This window comes from Ranitomeya variabilis, chromosome 7 (assembly GCF_051348905.1).
Source record: "Ranitomeya variabilis isolate aRanVar5 chromosome 7, aRanVar5.hap1, whole genome shotgun sequence".
Taxonomy (NCBI): Eukaryota; Metazoa; Chordata; class Amphibia; order Anura; family Dendrobatidae; genus Ranitomeya; species Ranitomeya variabilis.
Window position 1 is genome coordinate 51,828,130 of NC_135238.1, and position 16,169 is coordinate 51,844,298.

Sequence of the window (16,169 nt, forward strand, 5' to 3'; positions counted from 1 at the left end):
GGAAAGTCTCGTAGACATGTCTGATTTTGATCCGAGGGTTCCATAACATATTTAAGAATAAATCACACTTATAGAATATAATTTATAAGCTGATGAATTACTTTATTCAGGTCAGACAGAGAAACCTGAAAGACATGTCCAAAGCTGGCAGCAGCAATATCTCTGTAGATAAGGAAGTCTGCATCATTTATGGTCCCGCAAAGGCCGGTTATCAGGAAGAAAACCTGAGAAGGAAATACAAATAATATGTTAAGAGCTATTTATCTATAAGAGATTAAATCATAGAAGCTTCATGTTTTTTATATTGATGGCATAACCTTAGGATTGTAGTGTTGTCGTGGATCTTTATAATTTCATTATAAAAAAAAATCTAACAGACCCCCGAGAAGAAGCTAAACACGAAACGCGCGTCGGGGAAGGCACCGCATATACAGGTTATGTACTCCTTTCTACTATAGTTTGATACTTAGGCACATATTCATGTAGCATTTGCACTTTACCGTGTGATAATCCTTAGATCAGTATGGCTATGGCAGTAATGGTACTATCTTTAGCCTGGGGTATATAAATATATCTGCACTATGGCAATCATTGATATCGCACTAAGCACTTTTTGTATTACCCCTATATAAGCACTGCACTTTTTGCTAACGTACCCTGGATATTTATGTAAAAAGCCTTTTTACTGTGGTTATAAGGTTTGGAATTGTGATTCCTTGCGTCTTTTCCCAGACTTCAATGTCTATTTGATATGCTACCCAACTAAATTAACTATTAAATATGTGGGAATTTTTTGTAAATATGTTTTGATACCCTGTATATGGCAGGGCTATGTTTTTTGCATGTGTCTCCAGGTTTTGTATAAATTTTAAAATGTATTTAATAAAGATATTTTGTTAAATTGTATTTGGATATTTGGCATTGGCTTCCGTATTTTGTAGGTGTTTTTTAAGTTGTGGAAGTGCCATATTTGTAGCCATTTTTTCTAGGATATTTAGATACAAGCATAGTTAGATCTTGAACTCTATCCTTCTGCATTTAATATTTACTGTACGGTATATACTTAGACTTTTTATTCCTGCTTTACTATTGTGCTAGTTTGTACCTTTATCAACTTAGCTTTTGGGGTGTTATAGTCTCATCCCATATTTTACTGGTAGAGTACAAGGGTTACCTCCGTTAAACATATGAGGGGGGGGGGGGGTATTTGTGTTTAAGAGTTTCTAATCTTTGTGTCCTAGTTTGTATTTTGTGATCAAATAAATATATGACATACAGTATTTTTGACCATATCTTTGTATGTGAAATTGTTTTTTTTGTATTTTAAATGGTTTGTATTTACATATTGCAGCACCCCGGGTCTATTTTAATAGTGGTGCCCTGACTTAATACCCAAGAGTTAGGCCATATTCACACGTGCAGTATTTGGTCAGTATTTACATCAGTATGTGTAAGCCAAAACCAGGAGTGGGTGATAAATACAGAAGTGGTGACGTGTTTCTATTATACAATTGCTCTGATTGTTCCTCTCCTGGTTTAAGCTTACAAATACTGAGGTAAAATACTGACCAAATACTCAATGTGTGAACATGTCCTAATAGTGCCCATAGGTACGATGGAGGACTAGCCATCCATCCACCACAAGGATTCATTGCAAAGAAACATATACCCCATGACAAGTTTATTTGCAGTAGCCTGATGGATTGCCCACATTTTAGTGCTACTTCAATTTTACAAAACTACAGAATGTGCAACAAAAATCAGGCCCTTGTTTTTGTTGCCCATAACAGCCAGTCAGCTTTCAGCTTTCATTTTACCTCAGCAGTGTTGCCAGTTCAGGACCAGGCCAATTTGCCCCATTCCTCACCAGCCACATTTTTTTTTTTGTACTTATAATTTTAATTGCTACAGTACGTTTTTTCACAAGAATAATAAGTACGTAGCTGGGTGACAGTTACAAGAAGGGGTAAGGGGAAAAGTGCCAGGGAGCTCATCCCTGATCTGACACAACCGACTAAATATGCTTGGTTGGCTGATATTAGGAATGCAAGTCCAGGACTAGGATCACTACAGCAGGATATTGCTGCTAATAACCAGGAAAACAACCGCTATAGGAAGGATTGAAATAGGAGAGCAGCAAAGACCAGACAGATGTTGGTGGTAGGGGACTCTATAATTAGGTGGACAGACAGGGTCATCTGCCACCAAGACCGTGAATGCCTAACAGTGTGTTGTCTGCCTGGTGCTCAGGTTTGACATATTGTGGATTGGATAGATAGACTGCTGGGAGGTGCTGGGAAAAGCCCAGCTGTCATGGTACACATCAGTACCAAAGAAAAAGTTAGAGGGAGGAAGAAGGTCCTTAAAAATTAGTACAGAGAACTAGGAAAGAAGCTGAAGGTCAGGATAACCAAAGCGGTGTTTTCAGAAATGCTGCCAGTACCCTGAGCTTTACTAGAAAGACAGCGGAGGCTTAAAGGGAACCTATCACCCCGTTTTTTTCGGTATGAGATAAAAATACTGTTAAATATGGCCTGAGCTGTGCATTACAATAGTGTAGTTTGTGGACCCCGATTCCCCACCTATGCTGCCGAAATACGTTACCAAAGTAGTCATTTTCGCCTGTCAATCAGGCTGGTCAGGTCGGATGGGCGTGGCTTCTTCCCCCAGATATTGCGTAGTTTTCCGTTGGTGGCGTAGTGGTGTGCGCATGTCCAACGTCCCCAATCCTGCACGGGGGGGTGAAAATAGCAGCGATGTCCGTTATTCCATTGGTGGTCGGTGGGCGCGGCCATCTTCCTTTGGCCGCGCGTGCGCAGAAGCGGCGCTCTGCTGGCCGCGGCTTCAGGAAAATGGCCGCCGCGATCTCCATCTGCGCACGCGCGGCATCCCGCGGCCATTTTCCTGAAGCCGCGGCCAGCAGAGCGCCGCTTCTGCGCACGCGCGGCCAAAGGAAGATGGCCGCGCCCACCGACCACCAATGGAATAACGGACATCGCTGCTATTTTCACCCCCCCGTGCAGGATTGGGGACCTTGGACATGCGCACACCACTACGCCACCAACGGAAAACTACGCAATATCTGGGGGAAGAAGCCACGCCCATCCGACCTGACCAGCCTGATTGACAGGCGAAAATGACTACTTTGGTAACGTATTTCGGCAGCATAGGTGGGGAATCGGGGTCCACAAACTACACTATTGTAATGCACAGCTCAGACCCTATTTAACAGTATTTTTATCTCATACCGAAAAAAACGGGGTGATAGGTTCCCTTTAAGGAGATAAATAAGTAACTTAGAAATTGGCACATGAAGGAAGGGTTTGGGTTCATGGAGAACTGGGTCGACTTCTCTGTCGGCTACAGGCTCTACAGTAGGGATGGTCTGCACCTCAATGTGGGGGATGCAGCTGTTCTTTGGGAAAAAATGGTCAGATGGATGTGGAGCGCCCCCACTGCCGCAGGGCCGAGGGGTACCCGGTACCGGGCCTGTCTGTCTCGGTTCTGGGGTTGTCACGGTGGCTAGACCCGGTCCGTGACCCTGCTGAGGGGCGTCCAATGAAAGTTGAGACTGATGATGTTGTGGCGTGGTGCAGGTCGCGGTGAATAACGAGGACACCAGGTTGCAGTCTCTTTACCTCTTTACTGAAGGCTTCAGGATCCTCAGTCCGGAATACGGTTAACCAGACTGCGCAAGTCCGGCCGGTCCGATGGCACCTCCAGAGTTCCCTTTGCAGGTGGAAATCTGTGCCTACCTTCTAGCGCTTGTGTGTTGTAGTCCTTCCCTGCTGAGCTTGCGGGATAGTCCTCACAATTGTTGTGTCTGTTTCTGAAGTTCCCTCACAACTCGATTCTGATGTTCTTCTTCGTCCCCCCAGATGATATGGCTAGGATGCACCCGTATGATGGGTAGGCCTGGAGGTCTTCCGGGACCCTAGAGTCGCCCCTCTCCAACTGTTGCCCCCTATGTCTGCTTAGGTGATTTGAGTGAGACAGCCCGCCTATAACTGACTGTCCTGCCGTAGGTTCGAAGTATGGCCTGGAGCTCTATACTTCCTCGGCGTTTCCAGCCACCGGCTACGCGCCTCAGTAGGATGTTGCCTCGTCTTACAGCACGACTCCTACTGGTGTTTCTCCTTGTTGCGTTGATCTCGTTTCTCACTCAGCACAATAAACCTCGCTTCTTGTCCTTTCTTGGGGTACCGCCGCAATGAAGTGCAGGCGCGGTCCCGTAACGTTCTTTCTGTTTGCTAGGTCTCTGTCAGGATCCCACCCCTGACAGGGACCCCCCTGAATCTTCCCCTGCAACACCCTCTGCCACAGGATGTTGCCTGGTTCCAACCCAGTCAGCTTCTCTCTAACTTCCTATCTAACCCCCAGTTTTACCAGATTGTGAGGAGTAGCCTAATACATAGCACCCTTAGCTCCCCCTGGAGGCCAGACTGTGAAGTGTATTGGTGTCTGTGATACCTGGTCAGGTGAACTCCTTCAGTGCCATCAGACGTACCATAGCCCCCCTTAGTGGCGGGGCATCAGTACTGCAACGACCAGGACTCTGGGGCGCTGCAGATGAGCTTTTAAACTAGGGTCTAGGGGAGGGTTGTTGTGCTAATAAAGAAATAGATAGAGTAAACAAAGGGAATGAGACAGTGGGGGGCAATGAAGATTTAGGTTGGCTGGAATAAGCAAGGAAAAGTATGGAGCTGAGTAGGAGTAACAAATGTACTAATAGTATTAAATATCTGCTGGCAAATGCAAGAAGTCTCGCAAACAAAATGAATGAACTGGAGACTCTTATATCGGTCCCAGAATACGATGTGGTGGGCATTTCCAAAACCTGGCTAGATTAAAGCCATGACTGGGTAACACATGTAGTCATATTCTAATACTCTCTTGTAACAGAGGTGGTGCAACAGGATTGAAGGACGGTGTGGTACTGATATTTATGAAAAGTAAGAAGGTGGATCCAGTCGACTCAACTATCATCCAGTAAGTTTGACATTAGTAGTGTGCAAAATTCTTGAGGACATTGTAAGAGATGACCTGCAGAGATATAGCACAGAGAATACTATAATTTGTAAAGGCATTTGATACTGTACCAAATAACAGCCTTATACTAAGGCTAAAGAAAGAAGGACTGGGGAAACTATATGCAGATGGGTAAGGAATTGGCTAAATGACAGGAAACAAAGAGTCATCATAAATGGTACGCTCACTAAATGGGATATGGTCAGCAGGGGGTACCAGAGGAATCTGTGCTAGAACCGATTATTTTTAACCTCTTTATTAATGACCTTGTGGATGGGATTGAGAGTAAAGTGTCAGTCGTTGCTGATGACACCAAACTATGTAGGATATTGAAATCTGACCTTGACATTACAATATTGCAGTTCTGGGATCCACATTTTAAAAAGGATATTGAGAAGTTAGAATCAGTTCAAAGGCAGGCAGCCAGATTATTACAAGGGATGGAGGCCTCACATATGAGGAGAGGTTGGAAAAATTGAGCTTGTTTAGCTTAGAAAAAAGACACCTCAGAGGAGATCTCATTTGCATGTATAAATATATGTGTAGCCAGTACAGAGGACTTGCACATGACTTATTCCTTCCAAAGACCATGCTAAAGACCACGGGGCACACATTAAGGGTGAAAGAAAGGCAATTCTGGCAGGTAAGTAGAAAAGGGTTCTTTACAGTTAGAGCAGTCAAACTGTGGAATGCCCTACCGGGCTATGACAGCTTTTAAAAAAGGACCGGATGATTTCCACAAAACACAGAACACTGCGAGTTATGGTCAAATTAGTGACAAAATGTTCAATTGGTGGAGAAAGGTTGAACTTGATGGACCTAGCTATTTTTTCAACCTATGTATCAATGTAAAAAAATACAAAAAATCAAATCACCTCCTTTGAGCAATAAGCAATTGTACGTACACAGTGCTATATCATGTGATGATTGCAATGTATTAAGAAGATAAAAAATTTGATGAGAGGGAGAAGGGCTTCTTTAAATTTACTGCATCTAATACATTTCTACATATGTAGGGAGGAAATGCAATCTATACAGATAGGACAAATCTAATAATATCCACAATTAAATACAATATTATTATTGTACCTGAGATCTTGAGGATGCTATTAGTGAGTAGATCTGGTTTATTAGGATCATATCCCAGTAATCTACAGCAGATGCATCTGTTAGTACCAGGATAAAAGAATTGGGTGGGGAGTTTTCCAATGCCAGTTTAAGTCCCTGCATTGCCAGCTCTGGACAGTCACCACCTCCTGTTGCCTCCAGACTGTTGAAGAAATAACCAAATTCATTCTTCGAGTTGGTTTTCCTAAACGGCCCAACAGCTGTGAAATCAATAAGATTAAAACATAATATCATTAAGAGCATTAATCCTTCCTGACCTTTCAAAAATCATATCTGACTCATCTGAAAGTGGCTTGTCATGTAAAAACGTATTGTTCTAAAATAGTTATAATTTCAGTTTTACATTTCCTCAAAACTGGCTATCATGCATTACTTTTCAATATGTTATTAGAGATGGCGTTTGTAGCGGGTTTGCCATGATTTTACCCTTTTGCTTTGGTTATTGCCACAGTTTAACCCTTTAGATTTCCTCCTTGACTATATATTGGTGCTTCTTACAATTTCCATATATTTAAGAACAGGACCTAAATAAGCACAAGTCCAAATAAATGATATGGCCTGCTATACTTAATGTGTAAGTATCTGGTGGTTGATAGGAGAAACTTCCAAGTCACGCATAACACCACTGTGATCACATTGTTGACAGCAATGTTTTGGTTGGTAAAAGCAAACCAATAAAACCATATCAATCTAGGCACCAGTATGAACTATTGATATATGACAAGGGTACTGTTGGTGGTATCCTGACAGGTCTTGATAGGGTTTCCATGAAAAGGCTTAGCAATAGCCACTCCATATGTCAGGTTGCCCTGGCTTTCATCCTTTTAACTTCTGTAGAGTAATTCAGACTTATACAAGGGGCCCCTGGGTTGGGACTATGGAGTAGACTGCTGGCCGGTGGAGCCAGTTGGTGGCAATAGAGGGGAATCACATGGTATATATACTAACAGGTCTAATCGATGACAGAATTCGAAAATAAGTGGGTGATCAATATAGAAGCCAATGTCACAAAACACAATAATCAAAATAGCACCATAGGAGCAAACAACGGGGATATGACTAGAGATGAGCTAATTTGTTCAGTTCCCTGCTTATTCGGCAAGCTATAGTGCTTACCGAATAAGCTGCAGAGGGAACCCGGATACATACGATTTGATACAATACGATACGATACACTTTATTGATCCCGGGGGACATTACGGTATTACAGCAGCAATACAAACAGCAGTACATAAAATATTAGGACACACATCTTGCACAAGTATACCAACATAACATAACAAATAAATGTGGGTAGTGCAGGTATATATGTCACTTAATTGACATTAGTACACCTGCAATCAGTCATTGTTGTCTACCACCCTTAAGAAATTATTATACATCCCCATAGCAGTAGGTACAAACGATTTCCTGAATTTCTCCTTCTTACACCTTAGTAGGAGATACATGGATACATTGAGCGCTCCGGCTGATCGGCTGTTCGGCTCCGCAGCTGCATGTCTCGCGGCTGTGTGACAGTCCCAACATATACATGGAAAGCCTGTGTGTGTTGGGCTCTCCATGCATGTGTTGTGACTGTGACACAGCCGCGACACATGCAGCTGCGGAGCCGAACAGCCGATCAGCCAGAGCGCTCAATGTATCTGGGTTCCCTCTGCAGCTTATTCGGTAAGCACTATAGCTTGCCAAATAAGCAGGGAAATGAACAAATTCGCTCATCTCTAGATATGACCTGGTCAAGTTGTACTTAATAACCAACAGTTTGGAACAGGGATCCAGCAAATTAAATAGCAGACGCTTGGCTGAGGGTTAAACAGCAAGAAGCAAACACAAACCATTGATATAAGTAACCACTAAACTACCGGGATGACACCACGAGTTACAAGAAACACACAGCACCACCATGTTATCGCACATATATGAAAAAGTAGACAAGTGCAGTACAATACAAGCAAAGAGATGCCCCAAAGAGGATTCTCTTTGTATAAAAAAAACATGAACATTGAGGATTGATATATGATTAAGCTGAGCCAAATACCCATGGCAGCCGTTCAGATCATAAATGTGCTTCCTTAAACAGGACCCATCAAAAGTGACAAGTTGCTACTTTTATTTTACTTCTGCTGCTACCCCCATTATTAATATTTATGTTTTACAAATCTGCCATATGTTTCCTAAAATGTGGGCCTTTATATGTACTACAAATATTTTGTTGTCCTTACTATGGAGTCATGCCTCACCAGGTAATTTTGAAATTCAGCCTAAAGATATGACCCCAGAAAACCCTTGGTACAAAAAAAACCATAAAAAAAATGCACCAAATGAAAGGACCTATGCTGTTTCTCCCACTTTTTTTATTTTCCCTTTACGTTTTCCTTTCTTGTTTTGACCTTTTTCTCCTCCTTGTTCCTTTGTTTATGGTTTTAATTTTCTGTCTTATATTTCCTTTTAAATTTCCTTTAGAAAATTCTATTTGATTAAATTTTACATTTAATTTATAAAGGAACATTGGTATTTTGAACCATTGTTGGATCATCGTCTCTTGTTTTGATTGTGATATTTTCAAGTATGCCCTATATGTTTCATTGCTGACCATAACAGAAAACATTTGATCTAAAACATAAATCTAAATCCAGCAGTACATTGTGAACCCAATGAAAGTCATGGTAACATACTTGGATCATTGAACTCCACCATGGTATATTGACGAACACCACAAGGAAATTTAGCAGTCACGCGGTCCAGGAGCCAACTATTTACAGCCTTCAGCTCTATGAAATCATCATACATCGACCCTGTGGTGTCCACCAGGTAAGTCAGGGATGATGATTCTGGAGACAACAACAGAATGTTAAATTCAGAATGCATAATGTCATCTAGATTTCTTGATCACCCCTTAGAATATATTCGAGAGCTGCAGCTGTTGTGGTATTATATAAAGTGACTGCAGCATCTGCAATGTGCAAGGAACTTATCAATGATATAATTCAAAACTGCAGCTCTACTATTTTGGTGGTGCCCGCTGCCTCCAAACTAATTGTGTCAAAACTGCAACTCGTCAAAACAAACCATCAAACAGCAATATTGATGGAAAAATAAAAAAAAGGTTATGATAGCTCATTGAAAAAGGCAAGGGAAAACAAAACCACCGAAATGAAAAATCATCAATTCCCAAAGTAGTTAAAGAGTTTGAAAAGTGTTAAGTAAAGTGCTAGGAGAGCACAGAGTGTCACACACATCGTTTCAGGGAAATTGAAGGCTTTATAATACTTTCATATTTGGCAAATAGAGAAAAACAAGTAAAATAGGCAATCATGCAGATGCTCATCCTTATATATGTGTCAAAGAACTTGTGACCCTATTTAAAGGGAACTTGACACCACCCTTACAAGCCATGGCCATCACCTTTAAAAGCAGGCAAATAGGTTTCCTACAACCCTTTTATGCCCTCATATGTGCTCCTGCATACCCCTGAAAAATTGTTTAATTCATGTTCCACTTTGCATGTGTCATCCGATCCATCCACATCATGCTCAGCAGCACCCCGGTCCTTTCAAATACTGCCTCTTCTATATTGATGGAAGTGGATGATGTCTCCTCCTTCTTCCTCACAGTGCTCGAAGTCCCGTGCCTAAACAGCGGTAGCAGAGACCTGCGCAGGCGCTCCCCACTCTACCCTATTGAATAGCAAAGGACCTGGTGACGTCGAAGTGAAGTCTGCACCAGGACATTACATGACTGATCTCTGATTTTACACCGGCGTGTTATTCCGTGCACTGTGTGGATAACAAAGAGACTTCATCCATTCATGAAGGACTGGGGCACCTATGATGGTAAAAGGGGATATAGGAACACCATTTACATGCTTTTAAAGGTGATGGACATGGTTTATCTAATATATAAAGCTGAATGTGTGTATGTATGTATGTATGTGTGTATGTATGTCCGGGATTGGCATCTGAACCGTCGCAGCTACAGGCACAAAATGTTGCACAGTCACACGTCTGGACCCCGAGAGCGTCATAGGCTATGTTGTGAGGTGAAATTTTAACCCCGTGCTTTCCAATTCACCAAACAATTTTGCCCCTATCTACATAATGGGGAAAAAGTGAAAGGAAAAGTGTTGGAGGCGTCGCAGCTACAGGCACAAAAATTTGCACAGTCACACGTCTGGATCCCGAGAGCGTCAAAGCTATGTTGTGAGGTGAAATTTTAACCCCACGCTTTCCAATTCACCAAACAATTTTGCCCCTATCTACATAATGGGGAAAAAATGAAAGGAAAAGTGTTGGGAGGCAAATTAACAGCTGCCAGATGTGAACAAGGGGGACTTAAAGAATGAGAGCGATGGCGCCAAAGAGTATATACTGTACAGTTGCTAAGGTGGGGCCCCGACATGGGATAATCACCACACCACCACGGGGATATGAACACACACACAAAATGCGCCACACACACTACCACGTGCTCAAACACATATACCACCCTCAGCGCACATATCACCACTAGTGTTGAGCGATACCGTCCGATACTTGAAAGTATCGGTATCAGAAAGTATCGGCCGATACCGGCAAAGTATCGGATCCAATCCGATACCGATACCCGATACCAATACAAGTCAATGGGACTCAAGTATCGGACGGTATTCCTGATGGTTCTCAGGGTCTGAAGGAGAGGAAACTCTCCTTCAGGCCCTGGGATCCATATTAATGTGTAAAAGAAAGAATTAAAATAAAAAATATTGCTATACTCACCTCTCCGACGCAGCCTGAACCTCAGCGAGGGAACCGGCAGCGTTGTTTGCTTAAAATTCGCGCTTTTCTTTCCTTACGTGAAGTCCCGGCTTGTGATTGGTCGCGTGCCGCCCATGTGGCGGCGACGCAACCAATCACAGCAAGCCGTGACGTAATTTCAGGTCATTCAGTATTTTAAAATTACGCTCCGGCTTTGTGATTGGTTGCGTCGCAGTCACATGGGCGACGCAACCAATCACAGCAAGCCGTGATGTAATTTCAGGTCCTTAAGGATTTTAAAATTACGTCCCGGCTTTGTGATTGGTTGCGTCGCAGTCACATGGGCGACGCAACCAATCACAAGCCGTGACGTCACGGGAGGCTGGACACGCGCGCATTTTAAAATGCGCGCGTGTCCAGCCTCCCGGCTTGTGATTGGTTGACCGCGACGCAACCAATCACAAGCCGGGACGTCACGGGAGGCTGGACACGCGCGCATTTTAAAATGCGCGCGTGTCCAGCCTCCCGTGACGTCACGGCCTGTGATTGGTTGCGTCGCCCATGAGACTGCGACGCAACCAATCACAAAGCCGGGACGTAATTTTAAAATCCTTAAGGACCTGAAATTACGTCACGGCTTGCTGTGATTGGTTGCGTCGCCCATGTGACTGCGACGCAACCAATCACAAAGCCGGAGCGTAATTTTAAAATACTGAATGACCTGAAATTACGTCACGGCTTGCTGTGATTGGTTGCGTCGCCGCCACATGGGCGGCACGCGACCAATCACAAGCCGGGACTTCACGTAAGGAAAGAAAAGCACGAATTTTAAACAAAAAACGCTGCCGCTTCCCTCGGTAAGGTGCAGGCTGCGTCGGAGAGGTGAGTATAGCAATATTTTTTATTTTAATTCTCTCTTTTACACATTTTTACATTAATGTTGTTTCGATACTGATACCCGATACCACAAAAGTATCGGATCTCGGTATCGGAATTCCGATACCGCAAGTATCGGCCGATACCCGATACTTGCGGTATCGGAATGCTCAACACTAATCACCACACATACACCAACCTCGCCACATAAAAGTTGAAACACAAAAGTCGCAGCTCAAAACTCGCCACACGCAAAACTCTCCACATGCAAAACTCGCCACACGTGCAAAACTCACCTCATGGAAAACTCACCACACGCAAAACTTGCACACGCGGAAAAATTGCCACATGCACAAAAGTTGCAACACATGCAAAAGTTGCCTCACACAAAACTTGCACATATTCAAAATGTACCACACATAAAACTCGCCACGCGCAAAACTCGCCATGCGCAAAACTTGCTGCACACAACTTGCTACACTAACCTGTCACATGCAACTCAACACACAAAAAGTTGCTACACGCATGTTGCCACACAAAACTCATCTCACAAAAGTCGCTACATGCATGTCGCCACAAGCAACTCAACACACACAACTTGACACACGAAACTTGCCCTAAAACACACACAAGTCTGGTATTATCCTTCAAAAATAAAAATCTGATTAATAAGCAGACAAACTACAAGAGCAACAAATGTACCATATAGGAATCCGGCAGCTGTCAGTCACATGACCAGTCTATTATGTGTATGTGTGAGCTAATATATACTGCCAGGGGGTGGGCTTACTGTTGGCTGGAGATTTATCAGGCTGCCAATTTAGCTTACAAATACTGAGGTAAAAATACTGACCAAATAACGTGTGAACGAGGTCTAATACAGGAGGAGATGACATACAGATATATACTATATACAGGAGGAGATGACACACAGGTATATACTATTTACAGGGGAGATGACACACAGGTATATACTATATACAGGAGGAGATGACACACAGATATATACTATATACAGGAGAGATGACACACAGGTATATACTATATAGAGGAGGAGATGACATACAGGTACATACTACATACAGCAGGAGATGACATACAGGTATATACTATATACAGAAGGAGATGACACACAGGTATATACTATATACAGGAGCAGATTACCTACAGGTATATAGTATATACAGGAGGAGATGACATACAGGTATATGCTATGTATAGGAGGAGATGACATACAGGTATATACTATATACAGGAGGAGATGACACACAGATATATACTATATACAGGAGGAGATTACATACAGGTATATACTATATATAGGAGGAGATGACATACAGGTATATACTATATACAGAGGAGATGACACACAGCAGGTATATACTATATACAGGGTAGATGACATACAGGTATATACTATATACAGGAGATGACACACAGGTGTATACTATATATAATGGAGATGACAAACATGTATATACTGAGGTGAAAATGAGAGGTGTGAGGTGAAAATGAAAAGGTGTGAGTGCAAAATGAGAGGAGTGAGGGAAAATAGTGGAGTGATCGGAAAATTACAGATGTGAGGTCGAAATGACAAGTGTTAGGGGGGAATGAGAGGAGTGAGGGGGAAAATAAGAGGAGTGAGGGGGAAAATGAGAGGTGTGAGGGAGAAAATGAGAGATGTGAGGGGGAAAATGAAAGATGTGATGGGGAAAATGAGAGACGTGATGGGAAAATAAGAGAAGTGAGGTGCTATAACTAACCACAGATATTTACTATGCCCAGGCAACGCCGGGCTCTTCAGCTAGCTTAGATTTACAATCTCCATGCTTTTCTCATGGTCAACTTTATGTGGCCTGTTCAAGAGTTGGAACAGCCAAAAATCTGTTTGTCTTTGCACCTGAAGGAAAAACTAAGAATGTCGTTTATCAAAAGGCTCTCGAATAAGTAGTAGAAGATTACTTCACATTACTTGGCCAATTTAGTTAAATCTGTGTGGAATATCTCTGGTGTTGAAATATATGTTGTAAAATGCTTCTATTAGCTTAGTTTTTGCCTTTTAATAATTACATTTCTATCTATTTTTTTGTGGTTTTTTGTGCAGAATAAATTTTTGTTAACACATTCTATTTTGCTAACAGCAGTTATTACCCCGGGCGAAGCCGGGTAGTACAGCTAGTAGGGTATAAAACTGGTGACCAGTTCCCTCTAAGGGTGGTGTCTTCTTGCTCAGTGTCTTAAAAGTACATTCCATCTCCAGAAAATTGTTAGTCCTTGTTTACTAATTGAAAAGGTCAGTGAACAAAAAAAAATGATGCCTGTGATGATACCGTTACCCGACCTAATATTTGAAATAGTAGATTGGGTGTAATTAGAAGGATTCATTGAATAAGTGACAGTCATAGTTGTCAACCAGCCACAAAAAGCTAATAATGTATTATGATTTTCTAATATGTCCATAAAAAACGTTGGCTGTCAATTTTCTCATCATAAGCAGTCCAGAAAAAAATAAATCAAGTTAGCAACCCTGGTGACAGTGCCATTACAAGCATCATTTTTACATACACTGATATCCATTACATAGACAGTCTACTGAACTGAAGTGTCACATACAGCTCTGGCAAAAATTAAGAGGCCACCACATCAAAACCCTGTCACGGGAAGCCCAATCTCCAGACCTGAACCCCATTGAAAACCTCTGGAATGTAATCAAGAGGATGATGGATAGTCACAAGCCATCAAACAAAGAAGAACTGCTTACATTTTTGCACCAGAAACAGTGTGAAAGACTGGTGGAAAGCATGCCAAGACGCCTGAAAGCTGTGATTAAAAATCATGGTTATTCCACAAAATATTGATTTCTGAACTCTTCCTGAGTTAAAACATTAGTATTGTTGTTTCTAAATGATTATGAACTTGTTTTCTTTGCATTATTTGAGGTCTTCCAAGCAATGCATTTTTTTTTTGTTATTTTGATCATTTCTCATTTTCAGAAAATAAATACAAAATGTATTGCTTGGATATTCGGAGACATGTCGTCAGAAGTTTATAGAATAAAAGAACAATTTACATTTTACTCAAAAATATACCTATAAAGAGAAAAATCAGACAAACTGATCATTTTGCAGTGGTCTCTTAATTTTTGCCAGAGCTGTATCATTCTTTCGGACACTGCAGGAAAATTGAACATTTGCTGTCAGGTTTCTCCGTTGATCATAACTGGTCAAAGATGGAGGTCCCAACAGCATGTTATCATCATGCATCTAAAATGAAAGGGATCTGCTTTTATGTCAGCAAAAAATCTTCCACCTTCTGTTTATGTTCTTTAGGGATATCAATTGTTAAAACACATGGTACATCTCTATATACATTACTTTGGCTCAGATTTTGTAAATTAGCCAAAAATTACAGTAACAGGTGACTTTGTCTTACCTGTTTGCGTGGCACAACTTTTAACATCAGTAGTGACTTTATCTGTAGTATCTATATAACAACAATGACGGTTAATAAAATGGCGAATGCCACAAAGTTACAAAAAAAAGTTTCTTAAGAAATGTATTAGGGACATATATATTTCTCAGTCATCTATGGTTCTATCCATGAAGGTAAAATTACTACATTTTTCTTAGCGATTAAAAAAAACCACATAAATTATTGTCTCGATTTTTTAATGAAATTTCTTGGTATTTAGGCATTTGTATTTACTTTTTTGACATAAAGTGAAAAATGCAAAATAAAATAATTTTTCCTTTAGAATAATAAAAAATAAAACTATAGAAATGTTACTATAAAATATAATGCTAAAGTGCCGGATTTCAATTATAAAAGTATACTTTTCTGTTAGTTTAAATGTTTTAAATCAGATAACTTTTGCATAATGTAACAAAAACTTTACATAATATATATTTAAAAAAAAATCATATTTTACTTACTTGAACGTAAAGCATGGCCCAAATGGAATACACAGAATAGTAACAATGTAACTCGCAGACAAATTTGCATTTCCATTTTTTGATCTACACAAAAAATAAAACATTAAAGCATTTTTGTGTGAAACAAATAGAGTGATCCATAAGTTAGAAAGTTTTTTGTACACACCAGCACTGAAGTTTTGCATTAGTAACAAAAAAAATATAATTACACTTACAGTAGGTCTTACGAGGGCTCAATCATTCAAGGTGGCTGTAAAATCGAGGTATGGCTAAGTGTGTGGTAATAATTTCAATATATAGTAGTGGTTCTTTATTACCTTGTTATAAATCAAAGTTATATATCAAAATTGGCAGAAACCTCAATGACGAACATCCCTTTTGTGATCATCAAAAAATAAATTCTGTTGTCCTGATCATAAAAAATGCACGATGTCTGACTCTTGCATGGTGTTAAAAAATAATCTAGTAAAGA

At 41.1% G+C, this 16,169-nt stretch overlaps 1 protein-coding gene across 1 annotated transcript in view; it reads right to left on the reverse strand.

Annotated features, from left to right (window-relative positions):
- The window catches only part of LOC143785929 (uromodulin-like), a 68,024-nt gene extending 52,782 nt beyond the window's left edge, over window positions 1-15,242 (reverse strand). The window contains exons 1-4 of the mRNA XM_077275073.1: window positions 15,198-15,242; window positions 8,832-8,987; window positions 6,118-6,356; window positions 102-224 (exon numbers count right to left, since the gene is read on the reverse strand). Of these exons, the coding sequence (XP_077131188.1) occupies window positions 102-224; window positions 6,118-6,356; window positions 8,832-8,946 (477 nt within the window). The 5' untranslated portion in view covers window positions 8,947-8,987; window positions 15,198-15,242. The remainder of the gene's footprint in view (window positions 1-101; window positions 225-6,117; window positions 6,357-8,831; window positions 8,988-15,197) is intronic.
- Between the last annotated feature and the right edge of the window lie 927 nt (window positions 15,243-16,169).